General features: G+C 48.9%; 13 protein-coding genes across 13 annotated transcripts; 7 read left to right on the forward strand and 6 right to left on the reverse strand.

Annotated features, from left to right (window-relative positions):
• Positions 1-95: 95 nt before the first annotated feature.
• On the reverse strand, positions 96-1,409 carry KL911_004505 (uncharacterized protein; the record flags this gene model as incomplete). The annotated part of the gene is made up of 1 exon (XM_043199804.1): positions 96-1,409. The coding sequence occupies one exon, from the start codon at positions 1,407-1,409 to the stop codon at positions 96-98; it is 1,314 nt and encodes a 437-aa protein (XP_043052701.1).
• Positions 1,410-2,014: 605 nt separating this feature from the next.
• KL911_004506 (uncharacterized protein) lies at positions 2,015-2,545 on the forward strand (the record flags this gene model as incomplete). Its single annotated transcript, XM_043199805.1, has 1 exon — positions 2,015-2,545. The coding sequence occupies one exon, from the start codon at positions 2,015-2,017 to the stop codon at positions 2,543-2,545; it is 531 nt and encodes a 176-aa protein (XP_043052702.1).
• An 11-nt stretch (positions 2,546-2,556) lies between these two features.
• KL911_004507 (uncharacterized protein) lies at positions 2,557-3,765 on the reverse strand (the record flags this gene model as incomplete). Its single annotated transcript, XM_043199806.1, has 1 exon — positions 2,557-3,765. One exon carries the CDS (start codon positions 3,763-3,765, stop codon positions 2,557-2,559), a length of 1,209 nt encoding a protein of 402 aa, XP_043052703.1.
• A 162-nt stretch (positions 3,766-3,927) lies between these two features.
• KL911_004508 (uncharacterized protein) lies at positions 3,928-7,701 on the forward strand (the record flags this gene model as incomplete). The annotated part of the gene is made up of 1 exon (XM_043199807.1): positions 3,928-7,701. The coding sequence occupies one exon, from the start codon at positions 3,928-3,930 to the stop codon at positions 7,699-7,701; it is 3,774 nt and encodes a 1,257-aa protein (XP_043052704.1).
• A 27-nt stretch (positions 7,702-7,728) lies between these two features.
• KL911_004509 (uncharacterized protein) lies at positions 7,729-9,513 on the reverse strand (the record flags this gene model as incomplete). Its single annotated transcript, XM_043199808.1, has 1 exon — positions 7,729-9,513. One exon carries the CDS (start codon positions 9,511-9,513, stop codon positions 7,729-7,731), a length of 1,785 nt encoding a protein of 594 aa, XP_043052705.1.
• Positions 9,514-9,733: 220 nt separating this feature from the next.
• On the reverse strand, positions 9,734-10,210 carry KL911_004510 (uncharacterized protein; the record flags this gene model as incomplete). The annotated part of the gene is made up of 1 exon (XM_043199810.1): positions 9,734-10,210. One exon carries the CDS (start codon positions 10,208-10,210, stop codon positions 9,734-9,736), a length of 477 nt encoding a protein of 158 aa, XP_043052706.1.
• Positions 10,211-10,310: 100 nt separating this feature from the next.
• Positions 10,311-11,549, forward strand: KL911_004511 (uncharacterized protein; the record flags this gene model as incomplete). The annotated part of the gene is made up of 1 exon (XM_043199811.1): positions 10,311-11,549. The coding sequence occupies one exon, from the start codon at positions 10,311-10,313 to the stop codon at positions 11,547-11,549; it is 1,239 nt and encodes a 412-aa protein (XP_043052707.1).
• Positions 11,550-11,636: 87 nt separating this feature from the next.
• Positions 11,637-12,020, forward strand: KL911_004512 (uncharacterized protein; the record flags this gene model as incomplete). The annotated part of the gene is made up of 1 exon (XM_043199812.1): positions 11,637-12,020. One exon carries the CDS (start codon positions 11,637-11,639, stop codon positions 12,018-12,020), a length of 384 nt encoding a protein of 127 aa, XP_043052708.1.
• A 216-nt stretch (positions 12,021-12,236) lies between these two features.
• On the forward strand, positions 12,237-14,498 carry KL911_004513 (uncharacterized protein; the record flags this gene model as incomplete). The annotated part of the gene is made up of 1 exon (XM_043199813.1): positions 12,237-14,498. The coding sequence occupies one exon, from the start codon at positions 12,237-12,239 to the stop codon at positions 14,496-14,498; it is 2,262 nt and encodes a 753-aa protein (XP_043052709.1).
• A 340-nt stretch (positions 14,499-14,838) lies between these two features.
• On the reverse strand, positions 14,839-16,178 carry KL911_004514 (uncharacterized protein; the record flags this gene model as incomplete). The annotated part of the gene is made up of 2 exons (XM_043199814.1): positions 14,839-15,169; positions 15,478-16,178. The coding sequence occupies 2 exons, from the start codon at positions 16,176-16,178 to the stop codon at positions 14,839-14,841; spliced, it is 1,032 nt and encodes a 343-aa protein (XP_043052710.1).
• A 217-nt stretch (positions 16,179-16,395) lies between these two features.
• KL911_004515 (uncharacterized protein) lies at positions 16,396-17,417 on the reverse strand (the record flags this gene model as incomplete). The annotated part of the gene is made up of 2 exons (XM_043199815.1): positions 16,396-16,468; positions 16,585-17,417. The coding sequence occupies 2 exons, from the start codon at positions 17,415-17,417 to the stop codon at positions 16,396-16,398; spliced, it is 906 nt and encodes a 301-aa protein (XP_043052711.1).
• Positions 17,418-17,459: 42 nt separating this feature from the next.
• KL911_004516 (uncharacterized protein) lies at positions 17,460-17,933 on the forward strand (the record flags this gene model as incomplete). The annotated part of the gene is made up of 1 exon (XM_043199816.1): positions 17,460-17,933. The coding sequence occupies one exon, from the start codon at positions 17,460-17,462 to the stop codon at positions 17,931-17,933; it is 474 nt and encodes a 157-aa protein (XP_043052712.1).
• A 323-nt stretch (positions 17,934-18,256) lies between these two features.
• KL911_004517 (uncharacterized protein) lies at positions 18,257-19,861 on the forward strand (the record flags this gene model as incomplete). Its single annotated transcript, XM_043199817.1, has 1 exon — positions 18,257-19,861. One exon carries the CDS (start codon positions 18,257-18,259, stop codon positions 19,859-19,861), a length of 1,605 nt encoding a protein of 534 aa, XP_043052713.1.
• Between the last annotated feature and the right edge of the window lie 62 nt (positions 19,862-19,923).

Consider the following 19,923-nt stretch of genomic DNA (forward strand, 5'->3'; position numbering starts at 1 on the left):
CACTATGGACTGTAGAATTGAAAACGTCTCTCGAGCACCAAAAATAAGCCCTTGCATTATATTTTTCTGGTCACACCTTACACCTAGGTACGTACTTAGATGGCAGCAGATTTGTGGAAGTTCTTGCCCGCGTAAATGGCCTTGTCGCCCAGTTCCTCCTCGATTCTGAGGATCTGGTTGAGCTTGGCCAATCTCTCGGATCTGGCTGGAGCACCTGTCTTGATTTGTCCCGATCTCAGTCCCACAGCGATGTCAGCAATGGTGGTGTCCTCGGTCTCACCAGATCTGTGAGACACCATGACACCCCAGCCGGCAGCGTATGAGTCCTTGGCAGCATTGATCGACTCGGTCAGCGTACCAATCTGGTTGACCTTCAGGAGCAAAGCGTCGGCACACTTCTTCTCGATGGCAGTCTTGATTCTCTCTGGGTTGGTAACAGTCAAGTCATCACCAACAACCTGGATGTTGGTGGTGGCGAAGAAGTGGGTCCAGGCCTCCCAGTCGTCCTCGGCGAATGGGTCTTCCAGCGACACAATTGGGTACTCCTTGATGAGTTTGGAGTACAAGTCGGCCAATTGCTGACCGGTGAGCCACTTGCTTGGGTCGGAGTTTGGATTCTTGAAGTCCAAGTCGTACTTGCCGTCGTGGTAGAACTCGGACGAAGCGGTGTCCAGAGCAATACCGATCTTGCCGGTGTAGCCGGCAGCCTCAATGGCCTCGACAATCAGGTCAAGAGCTTCCTGAGGGGTGGAGAGGTCTGGAGCAACACCTCCCTCGTCACCAACGTTACCGGCACTTTGGCCGTACTTCTTCTTGGCCAGAGACTTGAGGTGGTGGTAGACCTCAGAACCCATTCTAAGACCCTCAGAGAAAGATGGAGCGTCCGTTGGAACAATCATGAACTCTTGGAAGGCCAAGGATCCGCCGGCGTGCGAGCCTCCGTTCAACACGTTTTGGAATGGGACTGGCAGCACGTATGGCTTCTTGGTGCCTGCTAGTTCGCTGATGTATTGGTACAATGGGATGCCCTTGTAGCCTGCAGCAGCCTTGGCAACAGAGAGCGAGACACCAAGGATGGCGTTTGCTCCCAACTTGCTCTTGTTCTTGGTTCCGTCCAGCGAGTTCAGGAACTTGTCGAACTTCTCCTGTTCGAGAACAGAGATCTTCTCCTTGAGAACAGCAGGGGCAATGACCTCATTGACGTTGGCAACGGCCTTCAAAACACCCTTACCGAGCCATTTGGACTTGTCGCCGTCTCTCAGCTCAACAGCCTCGTGAACACCAGTACTGGCACCAGATGGAACAATAGAGCGGAACAATCCCTTGTCGGTGGTCAGATCCACCTCAACGGTTGGATTTCCTCTGGAGTCGTAGACGTATCTGGCAAAAAGCTTGGTAACGGTAGTCATTATATAACAATTAAGTCAATTGAACTAATAAATATAAGGAAAAGATATTTGGAGCCGTTTATATAGTTTTTCTATGGAGCCGTGATCATAGCAAATTCGAACATGCAGATTACCAGCACAGCCCTGAAAACGGCCATAAGACGGCCGTCGTGGCACGGTTGCATGTTTTAATTTCATTTTTCGCGAAATGCCTGATCTAAGCTAAGCACCTTGTCGCGCTCGTTGTGCTGCTGCGCGCCGTTGTCCAGACCGCCTCCCTCCTACTGTGCCCAGCGTCGGTGTCTGCGTGGACTTTCGGAACACTACACCTCGCACCTCACCATTTCGCTTGCCCTATCTCCGTCAATGAGGCCATCTCCGGGGTGGGGTGACGCGGCCGGTGAACAGTGTCCTGTAGCGTGGTGTTGAGCAGCGAAAAAAAAAGTTGCCGCTCTCAAACATGATTGTCAGCGCACTTCCGCTGGCAGACACCACTGTGTAACAAATACCATGTACTATTGCGTTATCGTCGCTTGTCGACATTTTTTCTGTCGGCAGATTCTGTCGACGCATTGTCGCTCTCAGAATTTATTTGCCTCCTTTCTAATTTCAGTGCTTGCTTCTCAATGCTTTTCCCTGTGCCTCTAGTGTTTTTGCTCTCTCTTGCCAACTGTCTCTCGCTTAGCCCATTCGCTTTCCGAGCCCAGGACACCAAGCCTGTTCCGGGCAACTCTCCTGTTCTTCTATGTGACTCGTCGTCTCCCCAACTCCTCAAGCTGACTCATGTGGATGTATCGCCTAATCCTCCGGAACGCGGAACAAATTTGACTATTGCTGCCAGAGGGGACCTCTCGAAGAAGGTTGACGAAGGCGCCTACGTCGAAGTGGATGTCACCTACGGATACATCAAATTGCTGCACCAAACCTACGATCTTTGCGAGGAGTTGCCTAATGTCGACATGGAATGCCCTCTCAACAAGGACAGCTACGATCTGACTAAGATTGTGGAAATTCCTAACGAGGTTCCGCCAGGAACATACACAGTCATTGCAAGGGCATTCACCGCCGACGACGAGCTGATCACTTGCTTGACGGGCAGTGTTGCATTCCCCCCATACGGCTCGAAACAGTTGCTAAAATTCCTGCTGCAAGATTAGATTATGCTAGCTTAATTATCGGAGGTATGCAAAAGGGTGCTCTGCTCGTTGACAGCAGCCACCTGGTCGACGCTGTGGTTGCTGGAAACGTCATGGTAGTCCTGTACACCCTCCTCCAAGAAGACCCGATCGATGGCGATTCTCTTCTTTATACTCTCCAGCTGGTAACGCAAAGGTATTCCTGGTAAGTAGCCGTTTGTATTAATCATTTCTTTGCTCTTTATCAGGCCGATCACAAAGCACCAGAATATAATATACGACGCAACAGATCCATAAGTGGCAGAATTTGTCCAACCAAGTAGCGCGTTGAATAGCATCCATCCACCGTCCGTAAGTCCATTGCAGCAGTTCACGTGCCACACAGAATTGGTGATATCGTAGGATCCTGGCCCGCTGCCGGTCTCAGAAGTGTCCTGGCCGCATTTTTGAACAAACCGTTCGAGCTCCAAAAACCAAACCCCTCTCGACATGAGGCCTGCAGCGACAAGGTAGAGGAAACATGTGGCAACGACAAGGAAGAACTGCAGAGACATCTTATTTCCTCCCTTGTACAAGACGACGCCGATTCCTGTGCCCGCAAGCGCGCCGGTAACGATGGCCAGTGGAAAAGAAGATATCGGTTGGTTGACACCGATGCCTCCCACAAACACAACAGCCTCCAAGCCCTCACGAAGTGTAGTCACAAACGGCAGAATCCCCAAAGCGTACTTGCGGGTGAACCTTCTAAGTTTTGCGCGCACTTTCACAGACTTGGTCAAGTAATCGGACATAGGTTCATCTTCGAAGTCCTGGAGCATATCCTCGTCATTTTCATTCAGGGCAGCACCAAGCTTCCACTTCCATTTGGATTGTAGTTGGTTTACGCGCAAAAGAGCCATTCCCATCACAGCAATGATGAGCGCACTGACGATGCTGAACACGCCTTCCCAAACCCGCTCAGCAACAGACCAGAGATCGCTTCCCACAAGGTAGAAAACAGCAATAAAGATCGTACCAAGACAGAGGCAAATTGCCAAACCGGAAAGCGCGCCCACCCAAACTTGAAGCACTAAACCCCGATAGACAGAGGCTGATCCTTGGACCACAAGTGCGCCATGTTCATCTTTCGAAGTGAAATTTTGCTGAAGGAACGAAAGAAGCACCGACACAATGATGGCCGACTCCAAAGTCTCGCGAAGTATAATGAAGAAGATTTGCACCGAGAAGTAGTCCTCCCACATGGTGTGTTGATATTCTTCGTATAGCCCTCCCTATTTTTGTTTTATTTTTTCTACATTTCCAAGCCAGTTGATTTGGGTTGCGTCGATCGACTTCCGACCGGCCCGTCAGTTTATCAAAGGGCAAACAGTTTTATTTTAAGACAACTTGTACTTTTTTCGGCGATGGCGGTGCTGAGCAGAAAAGCAGTCAGAACAAAGAACGCCGGAACAGGTCCGCCTCCTAAAAAGACCAATGCTCCGGTGAAAAAGGCCCAGTTCGAGTCCAATAAGAGAAAAGAAGTCGGAGTCAGCGATTTGACGTTATTGTCCACTATCAGCGATCAAACGATCAACGACAACCTGGAAAAAAGATTCCATAATGGTGTCATTTACACATACATTGGACATGTGTTGATTTCCGTCAATCCTTTCCGGGATTTGGGCATCTACACGGACGAGGTGCTGAACTCTTACAAAAACAAGAACCGACTCGAGGTGCCACCGCACGTCTTTGCAATTGCAGAGAGCATGTACTATAACATGAGGGCATACAACGAAAACCAGTGTGTCATTATTTCCGGTGAGTCGGGAGCAGGAAAAACGGAAGCAGCCAAGAGAATTATGCAGTATATTGCTGCTGTCTCCGGCTCGTACACGTCGTCCTCCCACATCCAGCGCATCAAAGACATGGTCTTAGCTACGAATCCGCTTCTCGAATCCTTTGGATGCGCAAAGACTCTCAGAAACAACAACTCGTCGAGACACGGAAAGTACCTTGAGATTCAGTTCAACAAGTCGTTCGAGCCTGTTAGTGCTAACATCACGAACTATCTCCTGGAGAAGCAAAGAGTGGTGGGCCAGATCAAAAACGAGAGAAATTTCCACATTTTTTACCAGTACACCAAAGGAGCTAGTGATCAATATAGACAGACATTTGGTGTCCAGAGCCCTGAACAATACGTATATACGAGTGCTTCAGGCTGCACGTCGGTCGACACGATTGACGACCTGAAGGATTTCCAAGACACCCTTGCTTCAATGAAGACCATTGGTCTCACCCAGGAGGAACAGGACCAGGTCTTCAGAGTGTTGGCTGCTATTCTGTGGATTGGTAACATAACATTCGTTGAGGACGCAGAAGGTAACGCTCAAGTCAGGGACACCGGAGTGACCGACTTCGTTGCATACCTTCTCCAGGTCAACCCAGAAGTGCTGGTGAAATCCATCGTCGAAAGAACGATGGAGACGTCCCATGGTATGAGACGGGGATCGGTTTATCACGTTCCTCTAAATCCTGTTCAAGCAACAGCAAGCAGAGATGCTCTAGCCAAAGGACTGTACAACAACATGTTTGACTGGATTGTTGAGAGAGTCAATAAGTCTTTTCAGAGCCTGAACCTTGAGGCTCATAGATCCATTGGTATTTTGGATATCTACGGTTTTGAGATCTTTGAGCACAACTCCTTTGAGCAGCTCTGTATCAATTATGTGAATGAGAAACTGCAACAAATTTTCATCCAATTGACACTGAAATCTGAGCAGGACGAGTATGTCAGAGAACAAATCCAATGGACCCCGATCAACTATTTCAACAACAAAATTGTTTGCGATTTGATTGAGTCCAAGCGTCCACCAGGAATTTTTGCCGCGCTCAATGACGCCTGTGCAACAGCTCACGCTGATTCTTCTGCCGCTGATCAATCTTTTGCGCAGAGATTGAACATGGTCAGTAGCAACCCCCACTTTGAATTGAGATCCTCCAAATTTATTATCAAGCACTATGCTGGTGATGTGACCTACGATATAGGCACCATGACAGACAAAAATAAGGATCAGTTACTCAAGGACTTGCTTGAGATGATTGGAACATGCCAAAATACATTTATTCAGACAATATTCCCTGAGAAGATCGACACGTCTTCCAAAAAGAGGCCGCCAACTGCTGGCGACAAAATCAAAACTAGTGCCAACCTCTTGGTCGACACTCTTTCTCAAGCGCAGCCCTCTTACATTAGAACGATAAAACCTAACCAGAACAGATCTCCTACGGAATATGACACTAAAGCAGTGTTGCATCAAGTCAAGTACCTGGGTCTGCAAGAGAATGTCAGAATCAGAAGAGCAGGATTTGCTTATAGACAGACATTCGACAAATTTGTGGAAAGATTTTATCTTCTCTCCACCAAAACATCCTACGCTGGTGAATACATTTGGGATGGCGATGCTAAGACTGCAACCACATTGATCTTGCAAGACACAGGCATTCCAGATTCCGAATGGCAACTTGGTGTCACTAAGGTATTTATTAAGAAACCTGAAACATTGTTTTCTTTGGAAGAAATGAGAGAAAACTACTGGGCAAATAAAGCCAAGGTCATACAAAGAGCTTGTAGAAGATGGCTCAAGAGAAGAGAGAACGCTGCGAAGTTTGTCCAAAAGATGTGGAGAGAAAGAGTGGGTGGCAACAAGTACGAACAACTTAGAGACTACGGTACCTCTCTTGTGATCAACAAGAAGCAAAGAAGGCGGCTCAGTGTCCTGGGCTCTAGAGCCTACATGGGAGATTACCTTGGATGTAACGACAAAACCGGTGGGTTTGGAAAGTTCCTGATGCAATCCATTGGACTTACTGACTATGTTATCTTCTCGTCCAGAGGACAAATACTACATTCAAAGTTTGGAAGATCATCTCAACGATTGAATAGGATATATATCCTCACCAGCTCACAATTTTACGTGATTGCGGAGGAACTAATCAACAGAAAGGTTTCCTATGTTGTTGAAACAAAGATCCCGGTTTCTGCTATTCAGAAAGTGTCTCTTTCTCAATATCAGGATGATTGGGTTGCGCTCAACCTTAACTCCACCACTCAGCCAGATCTTTTCATCAATACTATATTCAAGACCGAGCTGGTGACCCATCTGAAGAAACTGAACAGATCGCTAGGTATTGACATTGGCCCAACGGTCACGTACAACAAGAAACCTGGAAAGCCTCACGTGGTGAAATTCCAAGCCGACAGCACGAGCCCAAACCATGGAGACTCATACAAATCAGGTACCGTCAAGGTTGCGGCAGGATTGCCAGCATCGAGCACCTCGAGGCAGAAGCCAAAGGGACGGTCTATCTTGAGCAACGGTAACGCTATTGCGAACTACAAGCGTACTATCGGCACGACGGGTCCCCTCGCCCCTACATCTAACCAGGCAGCAGCTGCTGCTGCAGCTGCTTATCACCCAGCACAGCCTTCAGCAGCAAAACCACAGGTTAATAGGAAACCGGTGAACAGAAAACCAGCCCCAGCCGTCAATAAACCAAAGCCTACGCCTCCGCAGAGCCGCCAAACGCATGTTGAACCCGCAAGAGCTCCACAAGCAGCAGCAAAGCCAGTTGAGCAACCTCAATCGAGTCAGGCTAGCCATGTTCCTCCACCGCCACCTCCACCTCCTCCGGCCGCATCTGTCAAGCCGAAATGGCCTACTTTCAAGGCCGCATACGATTTCCCTGGTTCTGGCTCTCCTTCTGAATTCCCAGTCACAAAAGATACAGTGATGTATATTTTACAGGATCAGGGAGCCGGATGGTCTTTGGCCAAGTCATTGGATGAGACAAAAGAAGGATGGGTTCCTACGGCTTACATCGTTCCCTGCGATCCGCCAGCTCATATCTTAAACGGTGGATCTTCTGCCCCTGCTGCTCCTCCTGCTCCTTCCTTTGCCACTTCTAGCTCCACGGCAAATGGTTCTGCTAGAAATGGCACCGTGTCTACGTCAACCAATGGCACAAACGCAACAACCCCAGCCGCGTCCTCTGATGGTCTAGCAGGTAGTCTAGCTGCCGCTTTGAAGCAGAAACAGCAAGAAGAACAAAGTTTGGCCGGTGGCTTGGCTGCTGCCATTCGACAAAAAGCCCGTCGCGAGAGTGACGACGAGGAAGACGATGACGATGATTGGTAAATTATATCTATATATATTGTCATGTTGTCAAATTACTTGTTTGGACAATTCTATTGCCACTAGGAGATCATCGTCCTGTTCTTGTGAGTCAACAGAAGTTTCATTGACTGACATGCTCAGAGCCAAAGCCATCTGAAGCTCTTCATCAGAGTCTTCGAGATGGTCCCCGTTGTACTTCCGAAGTCTCGACAGCGTCTGTGCCTCCTGTTGAAGCTCGTATTCGTAATCCTTGATAGCTTCTTTGATATGGTTATTGCTGTACTTGCGTTCTTTGAAATTCTTCTTTTTGCGTTTTGCTTCTAGCTCTTTGTAAAAGTCTCCAAATTTAAAGAACTGCACCATAGAGCCGTAGGCAACCACTCCAGCGGACAGCGACTGATCCATCACGATGTTGGTGATCGGCAGTAGTTGGCTGCCTACTTGCTGAAGCATTTTCGAACTCGACTTGACGGCTATTTTTCTGAAAAATTCGCCTGTAGTGATATCGTAGAATTCGATTTTCCCATTGTAGGATCCTACCGCAACCACCAACGAGTTTATCGCAACCTCTGAAAGAGCTGGCAGATCGACGTTCTGGTTTATTGCCACCATCCGTTGGTATTCATCGTCCTCATAGGCCAGCCGTGGGAGGATGTCCAGAACTGGCCGAATTTGATACTCATACGCACGGACATTGATGACCAGTACTCTTCCTGATTTCAACAAAATCGCCAAAAACAACGGGTCTGTTCCCACCAGTTCAACATCCCTTTTGGTAAAGGCGGTGCTGTTTTGCTCCAAGCTGGATTTGTAAATTGTCTCGTCGGTAACAAATCTTCTCACAAGGTTGTCTCTGTAAGATATAATTTCCATTGTATTTTCATCGATCAAGACGATGTTGCTGTCTCCGTAATCAACGTACATCTTCATAAACATCACATTCTGCGGATTGATCTCAAGCGAAACTTGTAGTTCGTGCACCTCAGGCCTGCAGTCAGAAATAGTGAACATATTTCTCACCACATATAGCGCTCCTTGGGTGTCCAAAACCACAACCACATCTTTATAATCCGAGTCGACTTTAGCAATCGTCGCGTCGCAAATTTTGCACTGTGCTATTTGTGCACCTTTCCTTAGGTCCCAGGCCACGATAGTTCCGTTTTCGTCCCCTGTGATTGCTCCTATTTTGCCCTCTTTTCCCAGCTCCATTTGGTTGACATCCACACACGTAACCATCCCTCGATGGCCAGTTCCTTTGAATTCCTTGATTCCAGATAAAAGTATATTTTTGTGGTTAATGAGTGAGCCGAACACTTTGCTGTCCCATCGCCCAAAAACGATACTGTGTTTGCTCATGGCATAGGCAGTAGTGCCGCTGGGAATCGTAGACGGTTGCAGATCGATGTTGGCACCGTTATTAAGGCTACACGCCACCAAGTTTCCGGTATTCTTGTTTAGAGAAATCAGTCTGTTGGTTTTGAAGTCGCACTGGAGATCGGTAGTGTAGAAAAGGCTCTCCAGATTATATGTGTTATGAACACCCTTTCCTTTCTTCCAGTTTTTTATGAGCGTCTCTCGTTCGATCAATTCTGTCCGCCACAGCCTTGTGCGCGATACACGTGGAAAAACGGATCCGATGTTGCTAAATCTCTCTCTGAAGATTTGCATCCACATCGAATTGTCCTTGGATAGACGATACCAGGTTTTGCACACAAGGGCCATGTTCTTCAGCGACTCGGGGTCCAGAAATCGAAACACCACCATCAATAGTTCCAGCGGCAACGGAGACTCTGGCGGCTGGGTCTCATACCGGTCAGCGGCGTTGCTTTCCATGGCGTATGAGGTTTGCCCTAAATAATGTTAAATCAAAAAAATTGGCTCGTTTGCCTTTTTCGACGCGTCGTTTTCCTCTCCGTCTAAATTCCTTTTTAAGATACACTAGCAGACACTACTATGCTCTACAAGTTATGGTGGTCAGAAACTGACTAAAATGCATATTCAAGTGCTTCATTTATTACCGGTTAGCTCCTTACTCCACTCCTCATACTAGTCATTACTTCTTGGCTATCTCCCACGTCAGATCTGTGATGCTCACCTCTGCTCCCGCCTTATCATCATAATCGTACCATTCGCCCTCGCTGATGTCTATCTCCGTGAACCTGGTTCCCTGCTCAGAGACGCACTCGAAATTCCCCACAGGAATGAACTCTACCAGGTCGATACCTCGTGCCTCAATGTCCAGCATCACTGCTCTTTTCGAGTCTTGCGTAAGCCCAGTGTAGTTCTTGGGTAGCGAGATCTCAGCATTCGACTGCTTGCCGCAAAATCCACACTTAAATACGAAGTTGGCCTCGCCTCTACTGCCCTGTATTTCGTGCCTCTCGAGTAAGTTAATGCTGATCTCTTTGTCGTGCTCCTCGCGACATGCAGTACACTGAATCTTGAACCTGTACTCGAAAGGAGGGTTCTCAACAGGCTTTAGGCCCGTGACTCCGTTCAATTCGCCAGAAACAAACAAGTGAGAGACCATGATCTCAAATAAATTGTGGATATTTCTGTCACCTCTGCACCAGACAAATCGTGAGACCTGTATTCAATGGTAATTTTTTCATTGGTTAATATATTATCAGATGTTTGGCCGCACGGGTTTTAGAGCGTTCCGTGCCTCCAGCTGGCGATTTCGAAGGTCCACCTCGCCTAGATGGATGCACATGGGGCCCAAGAGGCCAATTCCACGCAGGGTTTCTGCTTCTGGATGGAGTGTCTTCGAAGATCTGAAGCTTGTGTCTTTTGGCTCACACTTAATCTTCTTCATGCTCCTGCCTCCGTTCATCAAGGAGTACACAACCAAAATAGATGTCGTGCGCGAGGATGCCCCGCCGGAGTTGGGGTTGGGAGAATATGGATTGCTCGCTAATTACATTCGCCAACGCCCGTTCGAGAAAGTGAGCTTTCTCCAGCCAGGCTTGCTTGAAAAACCTGCCACCAAACAAGACACGCCGTGTGACGTCGATAGTGCGGTGCTAAGCTTTCCCTCAACTCCAGATGAGCTGACCGAGTGCATCGGAGTGCCGATATACCTGGAAAACACCAACTTAAGTGTTCCTAAGGAGATTGACGAACTACCGCGCCGTCTGGTAAGCAAGCTAAAGAACCCGGGCGGAAACACCTCACTGCCTAGAAAATACCAAGAGAGACAACGGTTGGTACGACACTACAGAATGCAGCCGTATGCTGTGGGGGATCAGAATGATCCTGCTAACGTCTATCTTCAGTTGGAAGAGAATTATAACCGGTTGACGAATTCGCAACAGTCGTCGCTGAAATACGTCTTGAATCTATCGCGCATTATTGAAATGTATTTGAGTCGAACCACCAGCTACCAGACAGAGTCAAACGAGATTTTCAAGGTGGTCTTCACGCAGCTCTACGACTTAGAACTTTATTCTCTGGCTCAGGTTCTGATAGAGGTGGTGCTCACTACCCCGATGGATGACAAGAGCCGTGCGCTGAAGTCGGCACAAAAGGCACATATGGAGATCACACAGAGATTCCTCAAGACGAAGGCTAAAGGAGAGCGGATAATCATGGCAAAATCAAAGCTGAGGGGCAAAGTTGGCCAGTCGAGCTTGAAGATATACAATCACAGGTGGGTGGAATTTATTTTGAAAGATGTGGGGCTGTTAACAAAAGTTGTCGACCTTTGGACTAGACTGGAGACTGATCCTAAATCGCTCTTGAATGAACTCTTGGGTATTGACAAAGGAAGCGGGCTGTCTGCAGACGAACTGCTGAAAATAAAGGACGTGCTCGTGAGAGGCGGACATCGTGATTTGGCGCAAAAGTTCGCAAAACGACTCCAGAACTAAGATTAGCATAGATGCATGTAATTAGGCACTAATGAAAAATCAACGGTAAAAAAATATTGAAAAAATATTTCGCTTAGTATCCAGCTGATGAAGTTTCTTACGACCAATTTCGTCAAGTGTGCCGTGAAAAGCTGTGACGCATCGGAGCTCTCGTTCCCGCTAAAGTACGAGGAGTGCGAACTCGAACTTCAGGAGCACGACTTCAATCCAGAGTTTCTTGTCTCTATGCTTCCCCGACTGAACTGGGACGCTGTCGTCCAAGTAGCAGCAGACCTGGGCAACACCACCTTGCCATCCACAAAACCAGAGGGCATAGAGAACAACGAGCAGATGCTCAAAGACTTGCATTCCCTACTATTGGAAACACAAATAATAAACGGCAAGATGACCTGTCGCCACTGCGGACACGTCTACTACATCAAGGACTCTATTGCCAACTTCCTGTTGCCTCCGCACTTGGCCAACAGCTGAGAAAGACGAACGCATTTAATAATATACATTATATCGCTTCGAAATCTATATTTTTCTGTGGAAAAAAACCGTATTTTTAAGGCTTAGTTTAGTGTCCTTTGTTGAATCAGAACACAATAACCACAATTTTTCTGACTTTGAGCTTCGCTTCCCTAGTCGATCAAGTGTGTTTATGGAGTTCAACCTGCTGCCAGCATAAGTATTTTCTGAAAAGCCATGACGTCGGAAAATACCCCCGGTCACGTTGCCCACCATGCAGACACAACCGCATCTCAGAAAGTCCCCCTGCAGCGATACTTGAACTCATATACGCCACCCGCGACTGCTCTCCAGCAGGATGTGTTTCCGGACTCCACTGGCTCTGCGACAGAGCCGTTATCGCTACCTGAGCACTCGTCTACAGGCATACAATCGCATAACCGGAGCAGATCACGTTCGAGGTCGAACTCCCGCAAACTCTCGATAGGTCGGTTTTTTAGCTTTGGACAGGACTCCACGCAACCAAAGACCTACGTGCCTGAGCAAAGCACGACTCCAACTATTGATGAATCGTCCTCGAACCATCTCCAAACCCCGCCAACAACGAGCGAAGAGGCACATCAGGACTACTTCAATCTGAATGTCTCCAACGGAGAGCTAGATGACGATGAGATTACGAAGAACAGCGCACTAACCAAAATCAAAAAGATTTTCCGTTTCAACTCCGTCGCCGACGAAGACTTGCATGCTGCTCAGGAAGGAGCGGTGGTAGAAAATGAAGAGGAAGAGCGTCAAGAAAGCAACGGCAACTCACTCATGAAGAAATTTCGGCGCATGAGGTCGCCCTCAAGCCCCGTTCAGCCTTATTCTGTGCCTTCGATCTCGCTCACCGCAGCCTCCGCAGAATGCGACATCGCGGAACAGGAGTACATCAACCCTATCAACGACTTTCAGGTTAAATTGAAACACGACTATTCTGTAAATAACTCAACAACAACGCTTGACAACGGATCCACAGAGGAAGAAGTGAGTGGGCCTCCCGAAAAGGAGCCAAAGGAATTTAAGGAGCCTACGCCTCCAAGTTCGAAATCTATGTCCATCCAGAAGAAGTTGAAACGGGTTGCGTCTGCCCCGCTTGGACTCAAACAGCTGGTTGATACCAATGCAGCGCCCGCCTCTGCCCCGGAAATCAACGACATATCAAAACACATAGGTGAAATCAAGGTCACAAACTCCAACGGTTCTAGCTCACCAAGCAGCTCTGGAAGAAACTATTCTAGCACTGGAATAAAGGTGTCCAATGTAGAAGTCACGCCGCAGTCATTTGAGAAGCTTAAACTTCTCGGTAAAGGAGATGTTGGAAAAGTGTACCTGGTGCGAGAGAAGTCGAACAAAAAACTATATGCGATGAAAGTTCTGAACAAGAAGGAAATGGTTGAGCGTAACAAGATCAAGAGGGTATTGGCAGAACAGGAAATACTGGCCACGGCATGCCACCCTTTCATAGTTACGCTGTATCACTCATTCCAGTCTGAAGACCACCTTTATTTGTGCATGGAGTATTGTATGGGAGGAGAGTTCTTCAGAGCACTACAAACACGCAAGATGAAATGCATTTCCGAGGCCGATGCAAGATTCTATGCCTCTGAGGTTGTTGCCGCTTTAGAGTATTTGCATTTGATGGGATTTATCTACAGAGACCTAAAACCAGAAAACATTCTTTTGCATCAGTCGGGACACATCATGTTGAGCGATTTCGACCTGTCGAAGCAAACGGATCACATCAAGAGACCTGAATTAGTCTCGTCGCACAAGTCTGCTACGAATCTTCCTCAGCTGGACACGAACGCTTGCATCAATGGCTTTAGAACTAACTCCTTTGTTGGCACGGAGGAATACATTGCACCGGAGGTCATTTGGGGTAAAGGTCACACTGCTGCCGTTGACTGGTGGACCCTCGGAATATTCATCTACGAGATGATTTATGGTATCACGCCGTTCAAAGGGTCTACCCGGAACCAGACGTTTTCCAACATTCTGAAAAATGAGGTCACATTCCCCGACTACAACTCAGTTTCTAGCAGCTGTCGCAACTTGATAAAGAAACTCCTCATCAAGGACGAGACAAAACGACTGGGCTCGCGCAGTGGCGCGTCGGAGATCAAAACACACTCGTTCTTCAAAAACGTTCAATGGGCTCTTCTCAGGAACCAGAAACCGCCAATGATCCCTGTGTTCACACAGAAAAAGGGCCGTCGTGACAGGGAGGGAAAGATGACGCAGGGCTCCATTGGAACGCTCAAGTCGAAGCGCAAGACCTCCTCCTCTCCCGCCCATTCAAGCAATACCCCGGACCCCTTTGAGAACTTCAGTTCGGTTACGATTCATCATAACGACGATAGCAATGTGATGCGGTTCGAGGGCACAGAGTTGGGAGATATATCGTACACGCTAACCAAGCCGGACAACGTCAGCAGCAGACGGTTTTTGAAGATGTGATCAAACCAGGTCCTGTGCCAGTTCCAGCAGCTTCCCATAGTCCTTTTTTTCTGTGAGAGCGCGGAAATTGTGTGCCAGACTCAGTGCCTCCTTCAGTTTCCAGTCGTTTTCGAACCTGGCGGAGTTTTGGTGTGCGGATTCGAGAACCGGTTTAGGCAGTCCTGCCAACTTTGCACAATTGATACCGTATGAACGATCAGAGCATCCTGCGGTTATTTTATATGTGAAGAAAATGTCTTCACCCATTTTTTGGATGCCCATATGGTAATTTTTCACCTCTTTGAACCTGTCAAACGACTTGAGGTTCTGATAGTGTGTAATGAATAGCACAAACGGCGACCTATCTGTAACGAGGTACCGCAGAATGGAGTGCGCTATCGCGAAGCCGTCCATTGTGCTCGTTCCACGGCCAACTTCGTCCAGTAGAACCAGCGACCGCGGTCCGCACTCTTTCAGAATGGTGCTGCATTCCTTCAGCTCCACCTGGAACGTGGACTCGCCCTTGATAATATCGTCTTGTGCGCCCATTCGCGTGTAGACCGAGTCGAAAACGCTCAGTTTCGAGCCGGCTTCCGCAGGTATGTAGCAGCCTGTCTGCGCCATTACCACGATCAGTGCGATCTGGCGGATGAACGACGACTTTCCTCCCATATTCGGGCCTGTGATCAGGGCTATCCTGCCTTCTGAGTCTGACATTCTGAAGTCATTAGGGATGTAACGAGTCGACGTCTTGAGGTTTTCTGAAATCGGGTTGCGCGAGTTTTTCACGTCAATGCAAGGAGCATCCACAAACACGGGCTTTGTATATCCTTCGTTGAGCGAGGCCGCGCTCAGAGAGATCAGCGAGTCCAAAACAGCGAGATGCCGGATAGCTTTATTCAGATCGAGGTAGTACTCGTCAACTTTCCTGACAAACCTGGAAAAGCAGTCGTTGCACTCTTTATGGAGCATCTCGGTGTGGTACTGTATCTGTCTGTACAGGGCGGCTCCCGACGGAGTTCTGAACCGCGACACCGACTTGGTGCCGTTGATTTTCACCCAGTCTTTCGGCAAGCTGGCAACCTGGGTGTTGCGCACCTCCACCAGGTACGGCTCCTTGTTGTTGGTCACATAGCCCATGCCTGGCCGGCCAACGGTTTTGCGGATATCCTTGAGCTCGGCCTCCAGCTGCTCTTCCACGTGAGAGATGTTCTCCAGATGCTGCTGGATCAGGTGGTACTCAAAGAAGTTGGTGTTGAAGTAGCTGGTCACGTGCTCGGGGCTGGTGTCGTCGATGGCCGCTGGCGAGTGGACCATGTCCAGCAGGTCCCGGAAGCCTCTGAGTGTAGATGTGGCTGCAGTTTTGAGATCTTGAAATATCTCGCGCAGAGACGGGTTGATCTGGACATGTGTGTCCGGGAGGTCTCCGTAGAACTGGAGGATCTCGTTCATCTTTTTCAGGAACATATAAGTGTCCTTGCGTTTGGAACGGCCATAGTGGATGCGGCTGAGCGCTGCCTCTAGGTCCGGACAGTTGCGCAGAAGCTTGACGGTCGACTCGATGGCCACAGACTGGTAGTTTTCTATGATGCTCTCCACGGAGTCTGCTCTCTTGGCCACCTCTTCTCTGTCTGTCAACGGTCTGCCGACCCACCGCTTGAGCTCTCTGCGACCGAACTGGGTGTTTGTGTGGTCCAGCATCCACAGCAGAGAGCCGTACTCCTGGCCGTTCGTGCTATTTTTGTATATTTCGAGGTTTCGCAGGGTGTTTGCGTCCAGAATCATGCACCGATGGACGCTGGAGAAATGCATGTATTTGTCCACCAAATCAAACACACTGGCCAAATCGAACTCGCCCAGGTACTCGATCAGCTCCGCAAAGCAGCCCTGGACAGGGACCCCAAGTTTTGTGACGAGATCAAAGGCCTGGCTGCACAGGTGCTCGTTCAGAACATCGGTGACCTGCGAGTAAGCCTTTGTCACCCTGGCCTCTGTCCGCAGACTCGTAGCGGACTCGCGTGTGTGCCGTCTGAACAGATCCAGCGCCTTCTGTGTTTCCGACGAAATCGCCCCGATCAGAAGAAATTCCGTCGGATCGAGATGGTACAGTCTGGTTTCCAGCTCGTTGCGCACAAAATTGTCCTCGAACTCGTCGTATATAATGTCTGCCGAGTACACGTCGACAGCAACCAGCGAGATCACGGCGGATTCCCTATTCTTGGTCTCTGTCAGCGCGACAACAAACCGGCCGCCAGAAATCACGTCCTCGTTGTCAATGTACGTGGACGAGGTGTACACTTTACTGACGCGTCGCTCGAACAGCTTGTTTTTCGACGACGTTGTGGACTTGATGGCCGCGGTCTCGTTCTGGTCGACCACGGCGACTTTGTAGCCGGCATTCAGCAGCCGTTTAAGATGAACGTGCAGTCTCACGTCGGGAATCGAGCAGTAGGCCAGCTTGTCGTACAGGTCGTCGCTTTTAGAGAAGAACAGCCGTCCTGGAATGTACATGATGTTCAGGATCTGCGACGCGGCACGGGCGTCCTCGCCGTAGAACTTGTATTTGTAGCCAACCTGGATGGCCAGCAGTTTGTCTTTATGCTGCATTTTGAGCTCGTATATCTGCTGTTCGAGCGGCGTCAGCTTGCTTAATTTCGCCTTTTTCGGAGCGTCCTCGCCGTCCTCGCTTAATGGCCTTTTCCGGGTCCCGACTTTGTATCCCTTCAGCTTCTCTGCAAATCTGGAGCGGGTCAGCGATCCAGCAGTGGAGGAATATCTGAACGCGTCAATGGACGACGCGTGGGACACACTCGACGGCGTGGAGCGCGACTTGCCGTTCTCATAGTGGTTTTCCGCGGGTTTGGCATCGTCTGCCGCGTCTGGCACGGGAGACGAGCTGTTCTCCCGCTTAATCCAGCGACTTAGCATCTGTTGAGACATGCTAAAATGATCTGCACCGCCTGCAAAAATTAAATAAAAATAATGTATAATGGAATCGGGCTGAGCACCGCAAGGGGCTCTGGAACAAACGGATACGTGCAGCGAAACCTCAGCAACTTGCACGGGGACGCTCGTATAGACGAGAGTGGGGGCAGACAGTACTTGAGACGACAGCTTCGACAGAAAAACGAGCGCAAACAGATTGCCGCTACGGTGCGAGACAGAGAAATCGACCTCCACGAGCGCAAGCGACAGCTGGAGATCAAGGTGATGGAATACAGAGAGACGCTAGAGGATGAGGGGCTTGAGGACGGCGAGATCGACAAGAAAGTGGAGGAGTACCGCGAAAAACTCAGGAACGAGAAAGATACCAGGGAAAAGTCTCCTACACGCGCGAAAGACAGTCGGCCTGGAAACAGGCCGTACCACGAAAAGGCCGACCCGTTTTTGAAGCAGGAGCGAAAGCCTGCCATGTCTGTAAAGCCGAAGAGGCCAAATTTTGCCAGTATGTACTGAACGAAAATCAACGAGCGACTGTTGCCAGACACCAAAAACTCTTTGCGGTGGTCTCCAGAAACAAGTCCGTAGACTTGCGAGTCGACCTGAAAATGGCATCCTTCGACTAATCTAGAAGACAATTTTGTATCTTATCTTGTGTCTCTCACTACCGTCTTGCCCTCATAAAAATTTGTTAAACAGAACAAACGGATAAGACGTGTAAGATTACATCTTATGGCAAACCTTTAAGCGGATAAATTCTTGTGGCCAATAGAGACACTTCTGCGAAAACATACCCAACAGATAAGAGGAGCGTCTTCAATTGGAAAAATTACTTCAAAATGGGCTGTTGTTGTAGCAAAAGCGAACATGACAACTTGTATCCCCAACTTCTAGCTGACAACGAGAGAGACGCGATTTCCGCGCTGCTGCAATACTTAGAACACCGTGGCGAGGTGGACTTTTTCTCGGACGGTCCCCTCAAAGCACTGAGCACGCTCGTGTACTCGGACAATATCGACCTCCAGAGAAGTGCAGCATTGGCATTTGCCGAAATAACAGAGAAAGACATCCGCGCCGTTTCGAGAGACGTGTTGGAGCCAATATTAATATTGCTACAGAGCTCTGACCAGGACGTCCAAAGGGCAGCCTGTGCCGCGCTAGGTAACTTGGCCGTTAATGATGACAACAAGGTCCTCATCGTGGAGATGGGCGGGCTGGTGCCTCTTATCAGACAGATGATGAGTTCCAACATCGAGGTCCAGTGCAATGCTGTTGGCTGCATCACAAACCTTGCTACCCAGGACAAAAACAAAACCAAGATTGCCACTTCTGGTGCCTTAATTCCACTTACGAAACTCGCTAAATCCCCAGACCTTAGAGTTCAGAGAAACGCTACGGGTGCCCTGCTGAACATGACCCATTCTCTAGAAAACAGGAAGGAACTCGTGGAGGCCGGTTCTGTGCCCGTCCTTGTCCAGCTACTGTCCTCCTCGGACCCAGACGTCCAGTACTACTGTACGACAGCACTGTCAAACATTGCTGTGGACGAGTCCAATAGAAAAAAATTGGCCACTACCGAGCCGAAGCTGGTCAGCCAGCTGGTTCAGCTAATGGACTCTTCGAGTCCGAGGGTCCAGTGCCAGGCCACGCTAGCTCTCAGAAACCTGGCATCCGATGCATTGTACCAACTGGAGATTGTGCGCGCTGGTGGCTTGCCGAACCTCGTCTCATTGCTGAAGTCACAGCACGAACCGCTAGTTCTTGCTGCCGTTGCATGCATCCGCAATATATCGATCCACCCTATGAACGAGGCCTTGATCATCGACGCAGGTTTTTTGAAGCCTCTGGTTAATCTGGTTGACTACACGGATTCTGTCGAGATACAATGCCACGCCGTCTCCACGTTAAGAAACCTGGCTGCCAGCAGCGAAAGGAATCGCATGGAGCTGCTGGAGGCGGGCGCAGTCAAGAAATGCAAAGAGCTGGTTTTGCAGGCTCCCGAAAGCGTCCAAAGCGAAATATCTGCATGTTTTGCAATTCTCGCGCTGGCTGATGACCTCAAAGCCAAACTGCTCGAGCTCGGTATCATGGATGTATTGATCCCGCTGACCAAATCGTCGAACCCTGAAGTGAGCGGCAACTCAGCGGCTGCGCTAGCCAACCTGTGCTCAAGAATTCAAGACTATACGATAATCCTTGAAAACTACGACGGCATCTCTAGCTTCATCTCCGACTTTCTGAACTCGGGCAACTCCACTTTCGAGCATATTGCCTTGTGGACGATGCTGCAGCTGCTGGAATCTGACAACCAGGAGATCAAGTCCAAAATCAAAAGCGATATCAACAGAGGCAAAATGAACCTGAACAATTTAACAGGCGAGGATTTCAACGGAGCAGATGAGATATCCAACCTGACGCAGCAAGTTTTAGACCTCATCAAATGAGCCAGTGCTCAGCGGGTATCATTTCTTGTTCTAGAGTGTTGGCATGTTGGCATAAGTATTCA

Source organism: Ogataea haglerorum (assembly GCF_019207285.1).
Source record: "Ogataea haglerorum isolate 81-453-3 chromosome Unknown 81-453-3_NODE_14_length_230722_cov_96.824488, whole genome shotgun sequence".
Lineage (NCBI taxonomy): Eukaryota > Fungi > Ascomycota > Pichiomycetes > Pichiales > Pichiaceae > Ogataea > Ogataea haglerorum.